The sequence below is a fragment of the Panulirus ornatus genome, chromosome 36 (assembly GCF_036320965.1).
Source record: "Panulirus ornatus isolate Po-2019 chromosome 36, ASM3632096v1, whole genome shotgun sequence".
Taxonomy (NCBI): domain Eukaryota; kingdom Metazoa; phylum Arthropoda; class Malacostraca; order Decapoda; family Palinuridae; genus Panulirus; species Panulirus ornatus.
In genome coordinates, this window is record NC_092259.1 from 13,353,779 (window position 1) to 13,376,488 (window position 22,710).

Genomic DNA, 22,710 nt, shown 5'->3' on the forward strand with positions numbered 1-22,710 from the left:
GGAAGTACTTTAAATACAAAAAAATACAGTAACAAAAAATATATTCATCTGATGAAAAGCTCCAAATACTACTGGTATCTTTTCTTTTTATTTTTTGCTTTGTCGCTGTCTCCCGCATTTGCGAGGTAGCGCAAGGAAACTACTGGTATCTATATTCACAAAATTACTATATTATGAAGTTACAGGAATTTACAACTGCAAATGTAGAAAAAGTTTACAACTATAATGTAAACCAAATTACAGTGAGATGAGAAAACATTTGAACATACCAAACCAAATCCAACACCATTCACTAAAAATAAAATTCATAACCAAATCCAATTCCAATCACTGAAAAGTAAAATAATTTCAAAATGTGCTTGAAAAGTACGTATGAATAATAATCTGAAATAAAACCATAAGCCTCCAAACACAGAACTAATGTAACGAAAAGGCATTCAAAACCTAATCAATAGATCCAAGACACATGATATAATGGAAAAAATATTTCAACAAAGTCTAACATTCATGGGAAAAAATTAAAAACTTAATAATGCATGTCATACCTTAGCAAAGAAAGAGTGGAAACATCCCATATACCCGCCATGTCATCATCTCCACCTGTAGCTAACAGGGCAGAGTTTGGAGAGAAGGCACAAACACGTACTGCAGCATCACTTGCTGGATGCAGAGAACACAGCTGATCTCCAGTCTGTTGGTAAAATTGGATAAACTGCCAAAATATTTGTTCCTCTCTCTCTTTCTACTGTGTAATCAAAGAAGTGCTTTATTACCATTCTTCAAATTCCATCTTCAGTAACTGAATCACTATTATGGGTAAGACTATTATGGGTAAATAATGACGGTCTCAAAACCAATAATGAAAACCAATAAAAATATCTAAAAAGAAGTCAACTACATAAGACCACTTAGCAGTCCATGGAGATTACCTAGAAAAGCAAAAAACATCAACTTTTCTAAAAAGAGATGGTGCGAAGAACCTATTCATGAGGATATATGGGAACTACTGCTCTGTTTGCTTAAAAAATGAGTGTCAGCTTTCTGATATGATAAATATAAATCATTCTTAATTTCATACACAACTGCTTCTCCTGCCTTAGCATGGTAGTGTAAAGAACAGAAAAAAAATGGTTGGATTGGATTGGATTATAAAATTTAGGCTTATAAGCCAAACACTGGAGCTTCTAAAGCTATTCAGCACTCTCGGAAAAAAAAAATTATCTCATTAACACACATCAATTCCCTAGCTGTCATGTATAATGCACTAGAACCACAGCCCACCATTCACTGCCAGGCCCAACAGACTATTCCATGGTTTATCCTGACCACCTCTGTTGTAATTCAGTCCAATAACAGCAAGAAAAAAGAAACTAAGAAATAAAGTAAATTCCTGACCTTTTACAAGATAAATCAGCAGTATCAGTTTCATCTAACATACAAAAACCAATATTCAACACAAAGGCTATGTTTCTGATAATGCCTAAATGTTTACCAAATCCCTGAATCTAAACCTAGTCAGGGAACTCTCTAAATTCCTTAGTGAGCATAATTTCTTATCATTCTAACATAAGAATCATCCATCTATCTATCCATTTATATATATATATATACACCAGTATTATCATTAACTTTGATCCCATTTCCATGGAGTAAATAAAGCGCATTCTGATATGAAACTTTTGTGGAAATTCATAATGCAAAACTAGGTCCCCAAACCCTGCACCAAAGGCTACCAAAAGGCAAGAAGGCCTATTTTCCTGGGGTACATTTGCCATTCTGCTAGTAGAATTGAATTTCATAAATGTCAAAGCAACCTGAGAAGTGTTATACCTTAATCCTATGACTTACTACTTCTCAAAAGTGAAACATTTATCAAATGAATGTGTATATCATGAACACATAACGCAAATATCATTACCCAATATCAATTCTGCCACAATAATTAGAATTAAAGATTTATCTCACAAAAAAATCTACTTTCCAATGCTGCTAGTCAGTATCATAATGTAACTTCATCTACACAGGTAATGTTACTTTATATCTAGTCAAAGTTTCAATTTTTACATAAGCACAATATTTTTTTTTTTTTTTTTTTTTTTTTTTGCTTTGTCGCTGTCTCCTGCGTTTGCGAGGTAGCACAAGGAAACAGACGAAAGAAATGGCCCAACCCACCCCCATACACATGTATATACATACGTCCACACACGCAAATATACATACCTACACAGCTTTCCATGGTTTACCCCAAACGCTTCACATGCCTTGATTCAATCCACTGACAGCACGTCAACCCCGGTATACCACATCGCTCCAATTCACTCTATTCCTTGCCCTCCTTTCACCCTCCTGCATGTTCAGGCCCCGATCACACAAAATCTTTTTCACTCCATCTTTCCACCTCCAATTTGGTCTCCCTCTTCTCCTCGTTCCCTCCACCTCCGACACATATATCCTCTTGGTCAATCTTTCCTCACTCATTCTCTCCATGTGACCAAACCATTTCAAAACACCCTCTTCTGCTCTCTCAACCATGCTCTTTTTATTTCCACACATCTCTCTTACCCTTACGTTACTTACTTGATCAAACCACCTCACACCACACATTGTCCTCAAACATCTCATTTCCAGCACATCCATCCTCCTGCGCACAACTCTATCTATAGTGCACGCCTCGCAACCATACAACATTGTTGGAACCACTATTCCTTCAAACATACCCATTTTTGCTTTCCGAGATAATGTTCTCGACTTCCACACATTCTTCAAGGCTCCCAGAATTTTCGCCCCCTCCCCCACCCTATGATCCACTTCCGCTTCCATGTTTCCATCCGCTGCCAGATCCACTCCCAGATATCTAAAACACTTCACTTCCTCCAGTTTTTCTCCATTCAAACTCACCTCCCAATTGACTTGACCCTCAACCCTACTGTACCTAATAACCTTGCTCTTATTCACATTTACTCTTAACTTTCTTCTTTCACACACTTTACCAAACTCAGTCACCAGCTTCTGCACTTTCTCACATGAATCAGCCACCAGCGCTGTATCATCAGCGAACAACAAGCACAATATTAAATGAAGATATTCACTGTAGTTGGAAAGATGTTATTCCGAATAATATTCTGAAACAGCTAAAAAAATTTTGTGAACAACATAAGTTTCTGCATTGTGACAAAAAGTTTGAGACATACTATACACACTCTACGGAAGAGTGCATCCATACTCAAAAAACTGGCATATTTACATTCAGATCCCATCATCTTCAAGTGCTGATGATGTATGTGCAATCATGACACCAATACCCTCACCTTTACATCCCATAAGATTGTTGAGCCATCAGTTGAGGCAGAAGCTAATTTAGTTCCAAAAGGAGAGAAGCACACACAGTTGATACCATATGTGTGTCCCAGAAGTGGTGAGTAACTAACTTCAATAAATGCATCTCCAACCTGCCACTTATACACACGCACACTCTTGTCTCTGAAATCAAAGAATTTATAATAGTATACATTCACTTTTCTTCCAATAACTGCTTCTATGAGAAATTCATTATTAATCACAAGAAGCAATCTTTGGGCTTGTGGAAAATATCACCCAAGGCATTAAATAGTCTTTAGTATTTTTAGTATTCCCTGGGGATAGGGGAGAAAGAATACTTCCCACGTATTCCCTGCGTGTCGTAGAAGGCGACTAAAAGGGAAGGGAGCGGGGGGCTGGAAATCCTCCCCTCTCGTTTTTTTTTTTTTTCCAAAAGAAGGAACAGAGGAGAGGTCCAGGTGAGGATATTCCCTCAAAGGCCCAGTCCTCTGTTCTTAACGCTACCTCGCTATCGCGGGAAATAGCGAATAGTATGAAAAAAAAAAAAAAAAAAAAAATTAGTATTTTCCAGCAGGGGGCTGGAAATCCTCCCCTCTCGTTTTTTTTTAATTTTCCAAAAGAAGGAACAGAGAGTTGGGCCAGGTGAGGGTATTCCCTCAAAGGTCCAGTCCTCTGTTCTTAACGCTACCTCGCTAATGCGGGAAATGGCGAATAGTTTGAATGAATGAATGAAATTTTTCTTACATTCTATTGATAGTTTGTGCCAGCAGGAGGATGTGGTTTAAATGAGAGAATGAGTGAGGAAAGAAGAAATACAAGTCAGAAGTGGAGGGAACAAGGGGAATGGAGAGACCAAATTAGAGATAGAAGGATGAAGTGAAACAGATTTTGAGCAATCAGGGGCAGAACATGCAGGAGGGTGAAAGGCATGCATGGGATAGAGTGAATTGGAAAGATGTGGTATACAGGGGTCGATGTGCTGTCAATGAACTGAACCAGAGTATGTGTAGCATTTGGGGTAAACCATGGAGGTTCTGTAAGGCCTGGTTGTGGATAAGGAAATATGGTTTCGGTGCATTACACTTGACAGCTAGAGAAAGAATGTAAGCGGATATGGCCTTTCTTCTGTTCCTGCCACTACATTGCTAAAAGGGGAAACAGCAATCAAGCATACAAAAAAAAATCCTCTGAAGTGGTAATACTTGAAAACTGTATTCATTTGATATTTTACACCTAAGATTTTTCAGGCTGAAGAAAACCACAAGCAGTACACATCCAATCATTCTTGAACTTACTAGTATGAAGACATCATGAAAAGGAATTTGGGAAACTAATTCCTATGTTTAACATTACTGCAGTACAGGTCATATTCTTTTAAGTATGAGAAACTTTTCTGCCTCATACAAGTTCACAGGATCATGAGGGTGGCCTCTAAAGACAGTGCAGACCAGGTGGGAAAAATATGTCCACAACAGAATACACACTGTGTGGTCAACCTGTGATTCTAGGCAACACCCCGGTTTAAAAAGTGCCCACTGAGCAAAAGAATCGTATATCCCAACTAAAAAGCACAAAAACAGGTATTCGCCAGATATAATCAAGTAGAATCACATAAAGAAAAATACTTTTGAAAAATGAAATTAATTCTCATCAATCTGGACAAAATCTTTCAGCAAGATGATACATAGCAATCATTACTTACCACAGCAAACATTAATGCTTTTCCTTTCCCTACCACTCCTCTGACCCATACGTGGGTATCCAATGTCACTTTAACAACTTTCCAGTCAAAACAAAAAATGGCTTATATGAAGAAACTGTATTTCAATTCATCATACCTTTATCTTCCTCTTTCACTACAAACATAAATAGCATTTTAATACTCATGTAGGTCAATATGGGATAAAGTAAATGAAATGAATGATTTGTGCTGCCTTGTGTATTTAAAAGATTCTAATCCCTTGAAAAAGGGAAAAATAGTGAAGACAAATAACCTTCAGTAACGTGGCAGTCCATTCATCAACACTCCAATGAATTAAAAAACACAAGAATTCACTCCTCAATACTCCAGAGGACCATACTGAATTATTTCACATCTTAGATAACAAATGGTACAAACTCACTGAAAGGGGCAACAACTGCATTCAATCAAACAGTGACTAAAGCTACAGGAATCATGAACATCCAAAGTCAGACATCAGACATTATTATCAATACATAATTTAAGAAGTATACTGAAAACTTAAATGTCATTGCAGAGACAACTTACGATGATCCAGTGGCAAGCAGAGACCGGCCAGCAAAATCCACGCTAGTAACATCATTGGTGTGGTCCTTTATGGTGCACACAGGGGAAGGTTTCATTGCTCCATCTCCATCACCACTATTCCCATTTTTACCTCGATTTCTGTTCATGGTAAACCTGCAATCAATTCTCATTAAAGATATTTTTGTTTTACTACATGAAGATTCAAAGTATAAAAAAAATTATGTTACATTAAATGAAAATATATCTATATTCTTAAAATTAGTTAGTTTGGTTATCACATTCTAATCAGCAAAAAGTGCCATTCAGTATCATTCTTAAAGAATAAATGTTATTTCTTTAAGTAATTTAATACCTACATGTATACAGCAGAAAAACTAAGAAAACATAAGCAAAATTACACAATTCAAGAAGTAGATTATTAACTAAAACATTTAAAGAATTCAATTTATATAATCTGTACGAAAGATAAACAAACAAGAACCTTTTTGGTAAATGTTTTCAACAAATCTAGTGGATCTCCATTACTTGCATATTCTTTATAAAATGTACTGTGATCATTAGCAGGATATATATTGCATACATCCCTCTCCTTTAACACTAGAATGACAAGCTGCTCTTATTCCTCTGAGAACAACCACAGTGATCTTTATGACCATTTTTGATGTGGGTAAAAATGAAAATAGATTACAAGAAATGAGTGATTATTAATGCTTCTGTAATGGGTAATTTAAGTGCAAAGGTGAGTACTGCAGCAGTTGATGGTAAAATTTGAATGCAAGGGGTATCAAGTACAATGAATGGCAATGGTGTACAGTTTGTGGATTTGTGTACTAAAAAAGGACTGATGACTGGGAATACTTAGTTAGTTTAAAAAGATGGACATACCCAAGTATACATGGGTAAGCTGGCATCATTGGATTACATACTGATTAACTGGCAGGTGAAACAGAGACTCTTAGATGTGAATGTGCTGATAGTAGCAGTTGGTGGGATGTCTGACCATTACCTGGTGGAGGCTTGGGTGAAAAATAGCAGATGTTTTGGGAAAAATGGAGATGAAGTGGGAGAAAGGATGGTGGTGAAAGGAGTGAGCTTGAAAAAAGAGACTTGTGTGAAGAAATACCAGAAGACACTGGTAGTAGAATTACAAACAAAACTAGGTGAGAAATGGGAGGTATTTAAAGAAGCAGTGCTGGCAAGTGCAAGAGAAATGAGTAGTACATAGGTAAGTGAGAAAGAGGAGTGAGTTGTGGGGTCACAAAGCAAAGTTACTAGTAAAAGATAAAAGAGAGATGTATGAGCATCATTTACTGGGATGGAGTGCGAGTGGTTGAAAGATATACTAGAGAAAGCTCAGCAGGTCAAGAGGAAGGTGCAAAGGTTGAAAATGATGGCAAATTTCAGGAAGAACATGTTTTGGAAGGGGGTTAATAGTGTGGGGGAAAAAAAATGAAAACTTCAGTGAGAGGGGAAAATAGGGAAATGGTAAAAGGCAGTGAAGAAGAGATGGGGTACTTTGAAGGCCAGTTGACTGTGCTTGATGAGAGGGTGGCAGAAGTATGGTATCTGGGTTGGGGAGGTATGTGAAGTGATCAGAGTCATAGCAAGTGGTTTGGTGAAAAGAGAAGAAGTGGCAAAAACCTTGAATTGAATAAGATAAAATGTAGCAAGGCGGCAAAAGTAGATGGTACTGATTCAATGTCTAAGAAAGAAGATGACTTTGATGTTGTTTGGTTAGTTAGGGTTTTCAGCACATGTATGGATCTTGATGAGGTGACTAAAGATTGGTGGAATGTACGTGTAATGCCACTGTATAAAGGCAAGGGGGACAAAAGTGAGTGTTCAAATTACCGAAGTATTAGTCTACTGATTGCACCAGGTAAGCTATATGGATAAGTGGTGATTGAGAGGGTGGCTGATAGCTCACAGAGTCATGACTAGGGAAAATCAATGTGGTTTCATGAATGGTTGAGGATGTGTGGAACAAGTATTTGTTTGAAGAATGTGAGTGAGTAATACTTGCAGAAAGAGAAGGATTTTTCAAGTAGCATTTATGGAGGATGGTTTGTGGAAGGTGCTGTAAATATATAGTGCGGGAGGAAAGCTTTTAGAAGCAGTGAGGAAATTTCATCAACAGAGTAAGGCATGTGTGCACGTGGAGAGAGAGGAAGGTGTGTGGTTCCAGGTGTTGGTGGGTCTATGTAAGGGGTGTGTAAGGTCACCATGGCTGTTTAATCTACAGATAGGGTAGTGAAGGAGGTGAATTCAAGTCTTAAACGGAGGAGCAGGTATGCAGTCTACTTGGTGTTGGGGGTCCTGCAAGGTGAGTCAAGTGTTGTTTCCTGATGATATGGCATTGGTCACAGATTTGAGTGAAAAACTGTGGAAGCTGGTTCCTGAGTCTGGGAGAGTGTGTGAAAGGTGACCATTGAGAGCAAATGTGAATAAAAGCATGGTTATTTGGTTCAGCACTGAAAAGAGAGGTTATGCAGTCGACTTGGTGTTGAGAGGCCTGAAAGGTGAGTCTAGCATTGTTTTCTGATGATATGACACTGGTAGCAGATTTGAGTAAAAACTGAAGAAGCTGGTTCCTGAGTTTGGGATAGTGTGTGAAAGGAGAACATTGAGAGCAAATGTGAATAAAAGCATGGTTATTTGGTTCAGCACTGAAAGGGGAGGTTATTTCAAATGTCAGTTTAAATGAAAACATCTTGGAGGAGGTGGAGTGTTAATCAAGATTACTAAGAGTGAATTTGACAGCTAGTGGAATAATGGGAGCTCAAGTCAGCGATAAGGTGAGTGAGGAGGCAAAGGTCTTGGGTGCAAGGTCAATGTTGTTGCTATATGGATGTGAGGCAAGGGCCAAAGACAAAAATGCAAAGGATGGGACGAATGTGCTGGAATGAAATGTTTGAGGGGAATATGTGGTACAAGGAGGGTTGAAGAAATAAGAAATGATAAGATAAGAGAGAGAAAGGGTACTAAGAATATATATTAGAGGGGTGAAGAGGCTGCGTTGAAACAGTTTGGACATAAGAAGAAGATGAGAGATAAAAGGATAACTAAGAGAATATCTATACATGTCAGAAGTGAGGAAACAAGGAAACGGAGAAAATCTAGGAGGACGTGTATGAATGGAGTGAAAGATGCCTTCAGGGTTATGGGGCTGAACATATAGGAGGGTGCAAAACATGCAAGGGATAGAATGAATTGGCGTACAGGGGGTGATGTGCTGTTAATGGACTAAACCAGGGTACAAGAAGCAGCCAAATTTTCCAAAAGAAGGAACTAAGAAGGGGGCCAAGTGAGGATATTTCTTCAAAGGCTCAGTCCTCTCTTCTTAACACTACCTTGCTAATGCGGGAAATGGCAAATAGTATGTAAAAAAGAAAAAATTTCATTTATTTTGCTTTGTCGCTGTCTCCCGCGTTAGCGAGGTAGTGCAAGGAAACAGACGAAAGAATGGCCCAACCTACCTACATACACATATATATACACACACGTCCACACACGCAAATATACATACCTATACATCTCAACATATACATATATCTATACACACACAGACATATATACACATGTACATAATTCATACTGTCTGCCTTTATTCATTCCCATCGCCACCTCGCCACACATGAAATAACAACCCCCTCCCTCCTCATGTGTGCGAGGTAGTGCTAGGAAAAGACAACAAAGGCCCCATTCGTTCACACTCAGTCTCTAGTTGTCATGTAATAATGTAATAATGTAAAAAAAAAATAATAATAATAACAACAACAATATACTGACAGAACACAAATATTAAGTTATGGTTATGTGAGGTACCATACCCAGAACTCTAAGCCAAAACAAAAGATTATTGGATTTTTATCACCAGTCAACAGCTGTAACTGTTTTAAGTAAAGAAGGCTGTACTTTTGATACATTACAACAGGGACTATACCAATTTCATATCACAAATCAATACTTCATATCAAGAAAGGTCATAAAATTACAGTCCTCTAAATCCACAATTTAAGCATGCAAAAGTTTAAGGAAAGCCACAAGTGGTCAACTTGACAACCGAAGATGCTGTAGCATTCAAGGGAAAAACTTGGAAAATATGGATATACAAATATCAATTCAATTTATTACCTTTCTCTAATTAGTTCCAGGTCCCTGAAGTGGTCTTTGTCATCGACCCCTTCCATACGGTACCAATTCCTGTTGAATAAAACTGATAAGCATTCATAATAACACACTTTTTATTCAGTACACTGCTCATGGAAGCATTCATAGGAGACCAAATAGCATCAGTGCCCTAGACTGCATTCCTTTCACCAAAGACAACCATAATTGGGACATGTTCTGTCAGTGCCATGTCAGTCACTGTGAAAAAAAAGAAACATAGTACCGTGGGAGAAGAAAGTAGTTACTGCCCAATCACCCAATGATTCTTCTATTCAGTCATATTCTACAATCCAGAAGCATTCTGTGAAATACCATGCATTCTCAGATTCTACAATAGCCTATAAACTTAACTAAATTTCTCTATCCTTGCTTAATTTTCTCTTATGACTTCATCTCTGTATTTTCATGCCTATTTACTTAATGTCATAAATATTAAAGTATCTCATCAAGGAAGATACAAAATAAACATATCTGGAATAATCCCTAAAAACACACCTAAAAGCAATCAGACAAAATTCTATGAGTGTCCTGCAAAAAATACTTGAGACACAATTTAATGCAATACTAGAAGAAAAAAGAATCATTTGGACTTGAGACTGAAGTCAATCCCTGATAAACCTAAAAGATAATTATTTGAAGGATGTCGCTGCAGAAAGACACAGAGAAATTCAACAATCAAGATGTGGACTGTGCTACACACTTACGCCATTCTGGTAAAATCTCATTGATGGTACTCATACGTATGTATGCACTTCCTTCCAGAAAAACTTATCATTCTCTTTTAAATTTCATTTCATTTTTCTTTCAGGATTCTCATTTGCTTTGTTTTCATAATTAAAAGTTAGTAATGAAATATGTTGCACAACTAATTAAAGCTGGACCAGATACTACCTTAACCAAGTCACTGCCCAAATTTCTCAACTACTTTAAAATGAAACTATTTTAAGTAGTACTACTTAAGGAGGGGACTACTTACATTTCTAATGTTCTTTAGACTCCAATCTACATTTATCTATAATAGAGAATCAAAGGATCTGTAATCAATCCCAAACAGAAAAAGTAGCACTATGGTATGATATAAATGCATATGTGTGTCCTTTTTATGTGAATATGAACAAGAATATAATCATCTATATGCATGTAGATCATGGATAGGGGAGAAAGAATACTGCCCATGTATTCCCTGCATGTCATAGAAGGTGACTAAGATGGGTGAGAGCCCTTTCTGTACCACTTTCTAAAAGAAAGAACAGAGCCAGGAACCAAGTGATGATTATTCCCTCTACAGCTCTGTCATCTGTTCTTAACGCTACCTTGCTCAAGCGGGAAATGGGAAGCATGTATGAATAAAAAATACATGTATACATAAAAGTCTGTAAGTGTATTTAGTTACCTACTTGTGGTGTTACTGAACTTAGACTCAAAGAGATTAAACTGCGAGTAAAAAGCAGCTTTTCGTGAGGCTTTATCATTCCAAAAGAGTCCATCTTTCCCTGCCACTGGAAGTAGCACAGCACCTGGCTGCAGGAGCCCCTGGAAAGAGATCAAGTGTAACACCAAGACCCTTTCTTAGAAAGAAGTCCTGGGTACCTAAAAATGAATAAATGAATTACCTACTTGTGCACAAGGGAAGGGAACTTACACCTCTCTTTTATATTACAGTATTTCTTGAACATCTAGTGCTTTCTGTATTCAATGTTTCTTCATTTAGATTGTTCCATTCTTCTAATAACTTATTACTACAGAAGTATTTCTGCACATCTTTCTTGGATTTTTTCATGCTGAAGCTGTAATGGTGTTCTGTAACTGATCAGTTCATAAGTAATTCAAATAACTGCTCCATACATAAATTTGACAAATCTGAAAGTTGTAACCATGTCTCCCCTTTTCATTCACTCTCTTACTGTGGACTTATCCATGGCCGCTATCTTCTACATGAAACCTAACTCCATACCATCAACACATTTTGTTGCCTCTGCTGGACTCCCTCCAGAAGATTCATACATCTCAAGCAGGACGACAAAACTACATATGCTTACTCTAATTTGCATCTGATATATACTGTAACTATTTTGATTATCATCTTTCCTGTACTTGAGGGAAATTTTGAAGCTGACAACTATATGGTTTACTTCACTTTACAATTGTTCTACAATAGTGTTTTGATAAAGTCTGGGCACTACATCACTTGTCCCCCTCTTGAATGAAGATTCTTGTACTTAGTCTCATGGGAGATGATAGTCAGAGCTACCAGCATTTTGTTTTAGGTTGGTGTGAATTTCATTAGCTATGTATTCAAGCAAGAGACTTTGAAGGTAACCTTCTATAAACTGTAAACCAGCATACAATAACCCTAATCAAGTAAATCTTCATCCAAGATATAGCTTATATGTAAACCAAAACACAAAAAAATGGAACACATAAATTATAAGCTTCCTACAGTGGTCATCTGCGTTTCAGTCCACGGCCACATTAATCATAAAAATCAAATTGGAAATACTAACTACTGTAAACATAAAAATGCTAAATAATTACCTATATGTTGTGGCAGACTTGTGGAGGTGTGGACAAAGACAAGTGGGTGAGCTATAAGAATCAGGTGTTCACGCACCACACTGGGGCCTGGGGAATCAATGCCCTTCTCATGACGTCACTCCAATAGCTAGAGCTACACATAATTCATGAGAGACCTTCTCTGCCCAAACCCACAATAATGCATCAATCAATATTCACTCAATTCTACCTTCTGCCTCATTCTACACATAAGTCTTATGTATACTGTATCTATACTCATCCTGATGGACTTAAAAAGCTCAAATTAAAGTACTGGCACACTCATATATGTATACACATAAACAAACAAAATTACATTCACACATACAACTTCATACACATCTAATTACATAACCAAAATTGCACATATACCCCTATCAGGAAACAACAAATTTAAATAACCAAGCCAATACTTAACCACAATTAGTTGTCATGCAATCCCAGGACCCCTTTTATGGGTCTCCTGTAATTTCAAGCATCTACTCTATATGGGAGCAGAGTAAGGTGGGACCCTATGGGGGTGAGAGGGTCCATAAAGATGCTGTAGTTCTTTCTGGCCAGTGACGATGATACAGTCTCTTCAAAGGAGACTTTTCACTCGAGGTGTTACCACTTGCAGGTGGAGTCTGGGAACAACCATCCTACCATAAACAAAATAACACAAAAAAACACAAAGACAACATATTTTGCAGCTGAAATTTGGAATTTACAGACAGAAGTTGATGGCTATGACAATGCCCACACCAAAAGAGATGTAAAAGCATGATGACAGGTTTAACTACAACTTTCAAGTTTCTGAACTAATCTGATACAACTAATTGTAAGCAGTTCTCTGAAATCGGAAAACAAGTACAATTAGAGGACACAGCAGGAGGCTTAAGATGCAATTTTGAAAAGATGTAATGTTCTTCCAAATCAATAGTGGTGGTGGATTTGGAAGCCTTTCTGGACTGTAAAAATGTTTCTGACCCTGGCCATTAGGTGGACACAAACTACCAGAAGGTGAGAAGCTAAGGTCAAATCCTGGAGTTGGCTTTTCAAACTGGATTAAAATTGATGACAGAAGGCCTCAAATCATAAAAATGTTTGCAGATAATACTACAGTTTTAAAAAATATTTTTTTTTTTTTTTTTTTTTTTTGCTTTGTCGCTGTCTCCCGCGTTTGCGAGGTAGCACAAGGAAACAGACGAAAGAAATGGCCCAACCCTGGGGATAGGGGTGAAAGAATACTTCCTACGCATTCCTCGCGTGTCGTAGAAGGCGACTAGAGGGGACGGGAGCGGGGGGCCAGAAATCCTCCCCTCCTTGTATTTTTTTTAACTTTCTAAAATGGGAAACACTTAAAAAATATGGATTACTCAAATACATGACACTCAACAGAAAGTCTGAAGAAGCTTATGCATTAGTCACATATGGTATGTAGTAAGTAAAATTGAACCCAACAAAATATAGTGTTATGATGGGGCACAGTGATAACAAGCCAAGCAAAAACTATCTTTGTACAGGGGAAAGAGTTATAGGAATCTACAAGTGAGAGGGATGTAGAAGTTGATGTAGTACACAGTCTATCAAAATAAAACAGTATTAGGCTAACTTTCTGAAACAATATATTCTATAATGGTGCATGTCAAAACTGTCTTCAAACACAGACAGAGAAATGTTCAGAAAATATTTAGCACAAAAATGAAAACAAAACTAAAGTATGCACCGATGATTTAGTTTCCCCTCTTAAACGGGTATTTCGGTTTGATAAACAAGGTCCAATAGCTAAGCTTTAAGGAAGGGATAGCATGAATGCAATCCTCAAGTTTCTCAACTAATCTAATTATGACAATAATGAAAACTTCTTTGACATGAAAAATTTAATCAGCTATAAGATACACAAACAAAGCAAGAGTAGTCAGAAAAGTTGTGTGAAAGAAAAAAAAAATGAATCAAGTGGTCAACAAATGGACAAACACGTAATCACATATGGCTATTCACTCACCAAACAGGTTAAGATATGCTCATTTTCAGTATATAAGTAACTATTACGCAAGCACAATACTGCACATACATCAAAAACACAAACACATAAACACCCTACAAGTACACTTGACTGTATATACACATATGTACATGCACTATGTACACACAATACATCCAATATAAATGCAATACACCAATATTATGTGCAGAAACTGTACACTTACATTATAATATATATCATAAATTACATAAAAACTTCATGAACAAAACATTTCTTTCTTTCTTTCAAACTATTCGCCATGTCCCGCATTAGCGAGGTAGCGTTAAGAACAGAGGCCTGGGCCTTTGAGGGAATACCCTCACCTGGCCCAATTCTCTGTTCCTTCTTTTGGAAAATTAAAAAAAATGAGAGGGGAGGATTTCCAGCCCCCCGCTCCCTCCCCTTTTAGTCGCCTTCTACGACACACGTGTATATATATATATATATATATTTTTTTTTTTTTTTTTTTTTTTTTTTTTTTATACTTTGTCGCTGTCTCCCGCGTTTGCGAGGTAGCGTTAAGAACAGAGGACTGGGCCTCTGAGGAAACATCCTCATCCAGCCCCCTTCTCTGTTCCTTCCTTTGGAAAAAAAAAAAAAAAAGAGAGAGGGGAGGATTTTTTTTTTTTTTTTTTTTATACTTTGTCGCTGTCTCCCGCGTTTGCGAGGTAGCGCAAGGAAACAGACGAAAGAAATGGCCCAACCCCCCCCCCCCCATACACATGTATATACATACGTCCCACTTTTCCTTGTTCCCTTCACCTCTAACACATTTATCCCCTTTATCAATCTTCCCTCACTCATTCTCTCCATATATGAAAACCATTTCACACACCCTCTTCTGCTCTCTCAACCACACTTTTTATTTCCACACATCTCCCTTACCCTAGGGACAAATTAAGGTTCTTAGTCTTAACAATTAAGACAGATTCAATGATGATACAGGTAGCATAATCAGATGGGTATCATGTCACCACATTGTTAAGGTCTACAGGGTGACTATTTTCCTGCCAATGCCCAGCATGGACACATGATTAATCTAAAAAGATCTATGCAAATTCAGACCAAAAAAGAAAATATTCAAGACCCAAATATTCTGAATACACACATATATCAAGAAAACCTCATCAACCAACATTCAAAACTGTCACTATATTTTCATAAATGCCATCTACATACTAAATATCCTTCATTTACTGAATACAGTGCTGGCTATCTACATTCCACCACTCTCTTTATATCCTTCAAGAAGAATGCTATTACTAATTCAGCCATGACAGCCTAACTTCTCATGCAAGTATTGATTATGACTTGCTTCACCTGGAACTACCACTGCTCCCTAAAATCTTTTCTTTCATCTTAATTATCCATCATCTGTCCTTGACATTCCCTGATCAATCACCACACACCAGCATCTGTCTTGCAGCTACCATTACTTGATATAACTAATTACCAGTTCAGTACTGCCATTCCTACTAGTAATCTGTGCAGCACCCACCATCAGTACTTTTTAATTAGTGACTGACATGCCATGGGCAAATAACATGATCCAATTATGACCATCTCAATCAATGCTTTTGAATTTACTCTAAGTTAACAGAGAGGTGGAAGGTTAGCCAACCTATATGTGCAGGCAGTATTCAATAACTGGGTGAATTAAACTCTTGTAAATGTGAAACAGCTGCTTATATGAAAAATAACTATGGAACCTGTACAAAACTCCCAGCTTTTGGGAAGGAAACTTTGTGATGATGACTATGGGGGGTTTCCAAGAGTGAGTGTTGGATATGATGATGTCAAACATGTTTGTTTATATTATTACAAGGATGAATTGTAGTGTTGCAAAATCAAACAGAAGGAAACAAATGATTATTAGAATGAGATATGGGAAAAAACTATATTTTAGCACAACCATATTTCATTAAGTTACTGCTTATCTAAACCAAAATGCTGCACAGGTCCACAGTGAGAAACAAAATATGATCAACACGAGAAAGAGAACAAGTATTATAGGGAGAATGGACGGAAAAGTGAGTAGAGGTATGTTAAGCAGAATCATCAACGTATCAATGAATAAGGTTAATAGTAGAAGATCCTTTCCTGAGAGAAGAGAGTAGGTGATAGGACAGAACCCTGAAGAACAACACTACTGATAGGATTGAAGGGGAATGTAGCTCCATTGATGACTATTGGAATGGTAAGTCCTGAGAAGAAACCATGCATTGGAGAAGAGATAAAAACAGGGAAACTAAAAGAAGGGACTTTAGAAAGCACAGACTTATTCCATATCCTGTCAAATGCTTTAAAGATGTTAAGGGCTACAACTATAATTTCACCACAATCCAAAAGAGAGAAGAACCAGAGATGATTCACAAAGGAGAAATTACCATCAAACCAAGCACTGCAAAATACATATGCTGATTTGATAGTAGGCAATGAGATTCTAAGTGTTTGAGAAACAGAGTTAAAGAATGAGATTCTAAGTGTTTGAGAAACAGAGTTAAAGAGTTTCAAAGACTGGAGATAGCAAGGGTGAGAGCAATGGGGCGACAGCTCGTGGGGTTACAGCAGTCTCTTTGCTTAAGGATAGGCTGTACCACCTACTTTCATCCTTCCATCTGACTAAAATTACCATGTAACACCTACCAAATGTTGATAACCTATCATCAACATTTATTACTACCTGTGCACCACCAATCATTTCTCCAATCCCACCAAAATCTTGCTTTCATCTACTGTCATCAATGACAGCTTGTCAATTATTCACCATCAGCAACTACAAGCTGTCCATAACCACATATTAGCATCTAACAATACAATCTAAAGCCAGAATTTTTTCAGTAATTAGTATCACCATCTCTTACTACCCAGTTTAAAGATATATGAGGACATTTCAAGAGAGAGTTCCAAAGTCCATATCAGGAATGAATCTTAACAAAACTGAGGAAATTTGGAATCTTCTCATTATTAGTATCATGTAAATAATGACACAAGTCTATTACACACAAAAATTATGTTTTCATTATGCATTATATCAAATCTTATTGACCATTCTCACATTAATGAAATGCTTCAATGCACTTCACCTCTGATGATCATCCTTGCACTGATTAAATTTTTCATTTAACATCTAAGTTTTCAAATGCAATTTTTCCATGGCAAACTGAGAAAAACTGACACATTTTTTGTTGGCAATGGAGAATATATACACCATGAGAGTACCCTGCCAAATTCCTGTATCAATCACCAACTTCCACCACCTACATGTCATGTAATTAACACCTTCACCTACCATCTGACCATCATTAATCACTACAACATATTTCAAATAACAGCTAACAACTATCCAGTATTACTCTACTTACCACTTGACTTGCATCAATTATCACCACCATCATCAAGCATTACCAAACCCATTACATATTCAACTTTTACCAACATCTCATATTACCTGACAAGCACCCTTTCTTCTATCTTTAAATGACCAACATGGCACAAGCAAAACATGCCCAAGTCAAACACCAACTCAGGTGAAATAAAAAGTAAAAGGAAAGGAAAGTAGAGATTTCACCATCATGTTAATTACCAAAAAACATATATAAACAGACAATACATGACAGCCAACAGCACTGTCATCCATCCTCTCCATCATCAATCGGTTATGCTGGACAGTCTACAGCAGCACACTATAATCACATTTGTATATTTCTACTGCAAATCTTGACTGCAAAGGGAGGTTAGGTGAGTTTTTCATGGGTTCTGTTGATTTCTATAATTTCATGAGCTTTAATGCATTAATCAACCTCTCCATTTCCCTGATCTTCCCTCCATTACCCAACATCACTCATCTAATAATGTACAATAAAAAATTCATATCATGCACTACCAGTTTAAACCACTTCTAATATATATAAGGAGTTCACTTATATCAATTACATCCATATCCATAAGGTATTACAATGATAGCTCTAAAGTAATATTTTGCCTTCAATCTATATCCTGAGTTATCAAAAAGGCAAAGTCAAATTAATAAGTTACCCTACTGATGAAGCAAATGCATTTCTATTTACCACAAGGAAGAAAACAGTACTGACTGCATTTCTTTGGTACATCTCGAATATGACATCAGTACTTAGGTCTAATATCATCTAATACGGCATATTGGATTTTCTTTATAAATTTTGTTGATTTCCATCTGCGTCACCCATTATGATAACTCATATTCCCTGAGCTTATCGTCCTTCCCTAATCATCTTATTAATGAGGAATTATTTCCTGACATTATATCTCATCACAACCCTTTCAAATCACTTCTACTAAGTATTAAGTCTATTGATATGCTTTTCTATCATTTCCACAATTTACGATCTGTGGTGCCCTTCACGTGAGACTGCCCATTTTGCCCAAAAACTTAACCACTACAAAACATTTTATTACAACTTTCAATACTTCATGCGGCACACTAATTACCTAAATACCAATAATGAATATACTCTGGCCTAACTTCACAACTGTTACTACTTGGTATATCACACATATTCTGAAAAAACTACATGCTACATCGCAGCAAATTCCGAAAACTGCAACATATGCCAACATTTAACTATTTGACTTACTTGTATTTCAAAAAGTTCGTCATAGAAGTGCCAGTTAGTTTACAATCCCTATACTTCACTTATATGTTATTACTCCCCCTGGAATGTTTACACTAGTGTTAGTCAAGGGTATTATTTACCAAGACACAACAGTCATATTTACTAATATACAAACTGGCACCTCATAGTGTGTCCGTCATGCTGTACACGACGTACAGATGGCGCTGAGAACATTGCTGGCAAGAATTTCGTCAACCTTGCATCCATATTTGATGTCCATATTACGTTGTATAACTTGGTCTTAATTCAACAGAAAATCTTTTCATAAACAACTTATACCTAAAGCATAAACTTAAATAAACTAGACATTCTGAATGTTCCCGTTTAGAATGCGTCTACAAAGAAGATACTCGTAGGGTTACACCGGGTGATTAAAATTTCCTGCACTAAAACCTTTTGAAGCCCTGAGAGTTTGAGTGATGCTGGAACCACCTTTCACTCTCCATGTCAGTAGTTTAAAGACAGTAACCACCTCCTGACTTAGCAGTGCTGAATGTCTCGGAATCATGCTCTCCATGTCAGTAGGTTGTAGACATCAGCCGCCCATGTAAGTGCTACCCCCAGACTTAGGTGTTGAAGTGATGCTCAAACAATATCAAACGTTTGTCAGGAAGCTGTCGAGCTCAAGCCGTCCTGGGAACATGACTCGTGCATGAGGTGCCAAAACACCCAGGCCTTGGTTTGCTTTGGAAGTGGGGGCTAGATTATATATAAGGGAGAAAGAATACTTCACACGTATTCCCGTATTCACTGCGTGTCTTAGAAGGCGACTTAAAGGGGAGGGAGCGGGGGGCTGGAAATCCTCCCCTCTTGTCTTATATCATCCAAAAGAAGGAACAAAGTAGGGGCCACGTGAGGATTTTCTCTCTAACGCTGTCCTCTGCTCTTGGTGCTACCTCGCTGACGCGGGAAACGGGGAATAGTATGGAAAAAGGAATATATATATATATATATATATATATATATATATATACAAGCCCTCCTTTTCAATAAGAGAATTAGAATATACAATATCAAGTTCATACTGTATTTTTCGCCTGGATTAGCGAATTATTTTTAACAAGTAACTTCATCCTAATACTTTTCATCACCTAAGGAGGCATGTAAGGACAGGGATAACTAGACATTCTCCGCGGCCTATCCTTGTTGGGACTTCCCGGAGGGTACAGGTGTCAGATATATAGATAAATAGATAGATAGATAGATAGATAGATAGATATATCGAATAAGGACAAGTAGGTACGATGCATACAGACTAAGTTAAATTATACGTTATGCATCCTAACAGTAATGTTACAAGAACACGAGAAAAAACTGAAGTCGCGCCATTACTACAGTTGTAGGTATGTGGTAGGATACAAGCGCCAATCGCTTACTTGATCTGGCACTTGTAAAATGAAATTTGCTTTAGAATTTTAAGTTAGTAGTAATACGGAGAAGCATATTCATAATTATCAAAACAGTACGATAAATGATAATTTTTTTTGTTAACATGACTCAACACTGTAGCAATAATACATATCTAAATTGCTTATTCTCTCTTAAGCCAAGAATAGAGTACATTTTCTCAAGAAAAAAGTTCTATTTATGATTCACTTATCACTTTCTGGGTAATTTTAAGTACTGGCAAGCAGAAGGCATAGAAATCTTGGTAATTTGTTAAGATTTTTTTTTTATTATCTTTATTTTGCTTTGTCGCTGTCTCCCGCGTTTGCGACGTAGCGCAAGAAACAGACGAAAGAAATGGCCCAACCCACCCCATACACAATGTATACACACACACACACGCAAATATACATACCTATACATCTCAATGTACACATATATATACATACACAGACACATACATATATACCCATGCACACAATTCACACTGTCTGCCCCCATTCACTCCCAGATTTTTTAAACTAATGTATTATTCTACAAAGTTGACTCATGGTTGACATGGATTATTTTTTCTAAAACATAAGTAGATTCGGGTTCTCATCTGTTGATTTCCCTTAACAGATTATCCCACCCTACCTCACCAACAACACACCTCCCAATCCTGACCTTAGGTTGATATTACCACAAAGGAATCTAATTGAAAAGTGGGTGTCAAATTTTAGAGATTAATAAAAAAAATCTGATTAATTTTGGCTTGGAAGATCATACATCAAATAAGGAAAAAAAAAGAGGAAATGCTATCATATAAGGAAAAAAGAGCTGGAAGTATTTGGAAAATATATGAATGTTAAAGGCCTGATGGAATTAAGTAAGGAATCATCAAGTGTGACAAATATACAAGGAACAGAGAGAGAAAAGCAGAGAGCACAGTCTGAAGATAAAACCCTTGAGACGCCACAGGTTGCAAGAGGATGGAGCAGCAATGATAGAACTTTTAAAATGGGAAGGACTGTTGGGAAATGGTAATGTCAGATTGAAAGTAATGAATTATGATGTTCATGGATTAAGAGTTAAAGACTTGAAATTCAATAACAGTATTAGGGAAAGTGCACCTGATATCATTATAATCACAGAACTGTTATTCAGAAAGTTACCAACCATACATTTACCTGTAGTCACAATAAATATGCATTGTTCATATTATGAACAAAAAATGTGATGTGGGTGGAAAGAACTAGAATAGCTCTTATTTTACAGTTTTCTACTTCTAGGGTACTGTTCGAATTACTTGATGCTCTGCTGAAACTTACAAGCTCTCCATTCTTTCACTTGTTTGGGTGTCAAAGGCTACACTTGAGGACTTGCAGCTGGTGGTTTTGCATAGTCATCTACAGCTATCTATGCAAATGAAGGCAGTTTTAATGCTAACAACTTGCAACAAGACTTACATAAAATGTAATTTATCAAAGACTGTACATGGTTAAGGAAATGCAACCCAAACATGTTGGAATAATGAAGATGGAGATGGATGAAAGCACAGCAGACTTTCAGTGTCATGTAGGAGAAAACAAGCTATAAATATCAACCTGTGAAATGGACCTACGATTTGAAATAATGGCTAACTCATCCCCAAATGAAATCACATAAGTCATGGGGGAAACAAACTAATTCTTGGTCAGAATAAAAATAACAACACATGGACGAGATGTTCAAGCAGCTGTAATATATATTTGACCACACAACTTTTCCTCCACAGGAAAAATCAAGGAATTAGTACAGAAAGTCCACTGACAAGAGCCATTCTAGAATGGATAGGGATTAACAAGTTATGAGGAAAGAAGTTCTTGGCCTATCCAAATTAGAGAGAGAATTGATGGAACATTATAAAATTTGAATTTTCCAAGAGTCAGGAGACACTTAGCAACATCTAGAACTTAAAAACATAAAAGAAAGTTGCAACTAAAGAGCATAACAGTTAGTTGAGCTAAACAGGTATCAGGAAGAACAATGGAACACTTCTTTCATAATTGAGCAGTGAACATGTGGAACAAGCTAAATGAAGTAGTACATGCTTATTTTGTTGGTAATTCAAAAGCATGAATGAAAAATATATGAAGTTAGGAGATGAAGCTCTTAGGTGTGGACTTCCCTCCCAAATACATAAGTATGTACAGTATCTATGAATAGTAACTAAAATGCAAAAATTCACACATGCAAACACACACATAAACGCTCTCTCTCTCTCTCTCTCTCTCTCTCTCTCTTGTACACAAACACACATTCAAATATATACAAATAAATCAATCCAATTTCATTTTCTTTATATTTTGGTACTGAGCAAAGTAAAGAAA

At 37.0% G+C, this 22,710-nt stretch overlaps 1 protein-coding gene across 8 annotated transcripts in view; it reads right to left on the reverse strand.

Annotated features, from left to right (window-relative positions):
- LOC139760372 (WD repeat, SAM and U-box domain-containing protein 1-like) overlaps window positions 1-19,046 on the reverse strand; it is a 48,093-nt gene extending 29,047 nt beyond the window's left edge. For 3 of the 8 annotated variants that reach the window (XM_071683463.1, XM_071683462.1, XM_071683460.1), the window contains exons 1-5: window positions 18,935-19,046; window positions 9,722-9,790; window positions 5,588-5,740; window positions 3,309-3,480; window positions 546-691 (exon numbers count right to left, since the gene is read on the reverse strand). In XM_071683463.1, the coding sequence (XP_071539564.1) occupies window positions 546-691; window positions 3,309-3,480; window positions 5,588-5,740; window positions 9,722-9,790; window positions 18,935-18,957 (563 nt within the window). In that variant the 5' untranslated portion in view covers window positions 18,958-19,046. Of the gene's footprint in view, window positions 1-545; window positions 692-3,308; window positions 3,481-5,587; window positions 5,741-9,721; window positions 9,791-18,388; window positions 18,879-18,934 lie in introns of those variants that run through there. The other 5 variants (XR_011715329.1, XR_011715328.1, XM_071683464.1 and 2 more) reach the window with 4 other exon arrangements.
- Window positions 19,047-22,710: the final 3,664 nt, after the last annotated feature.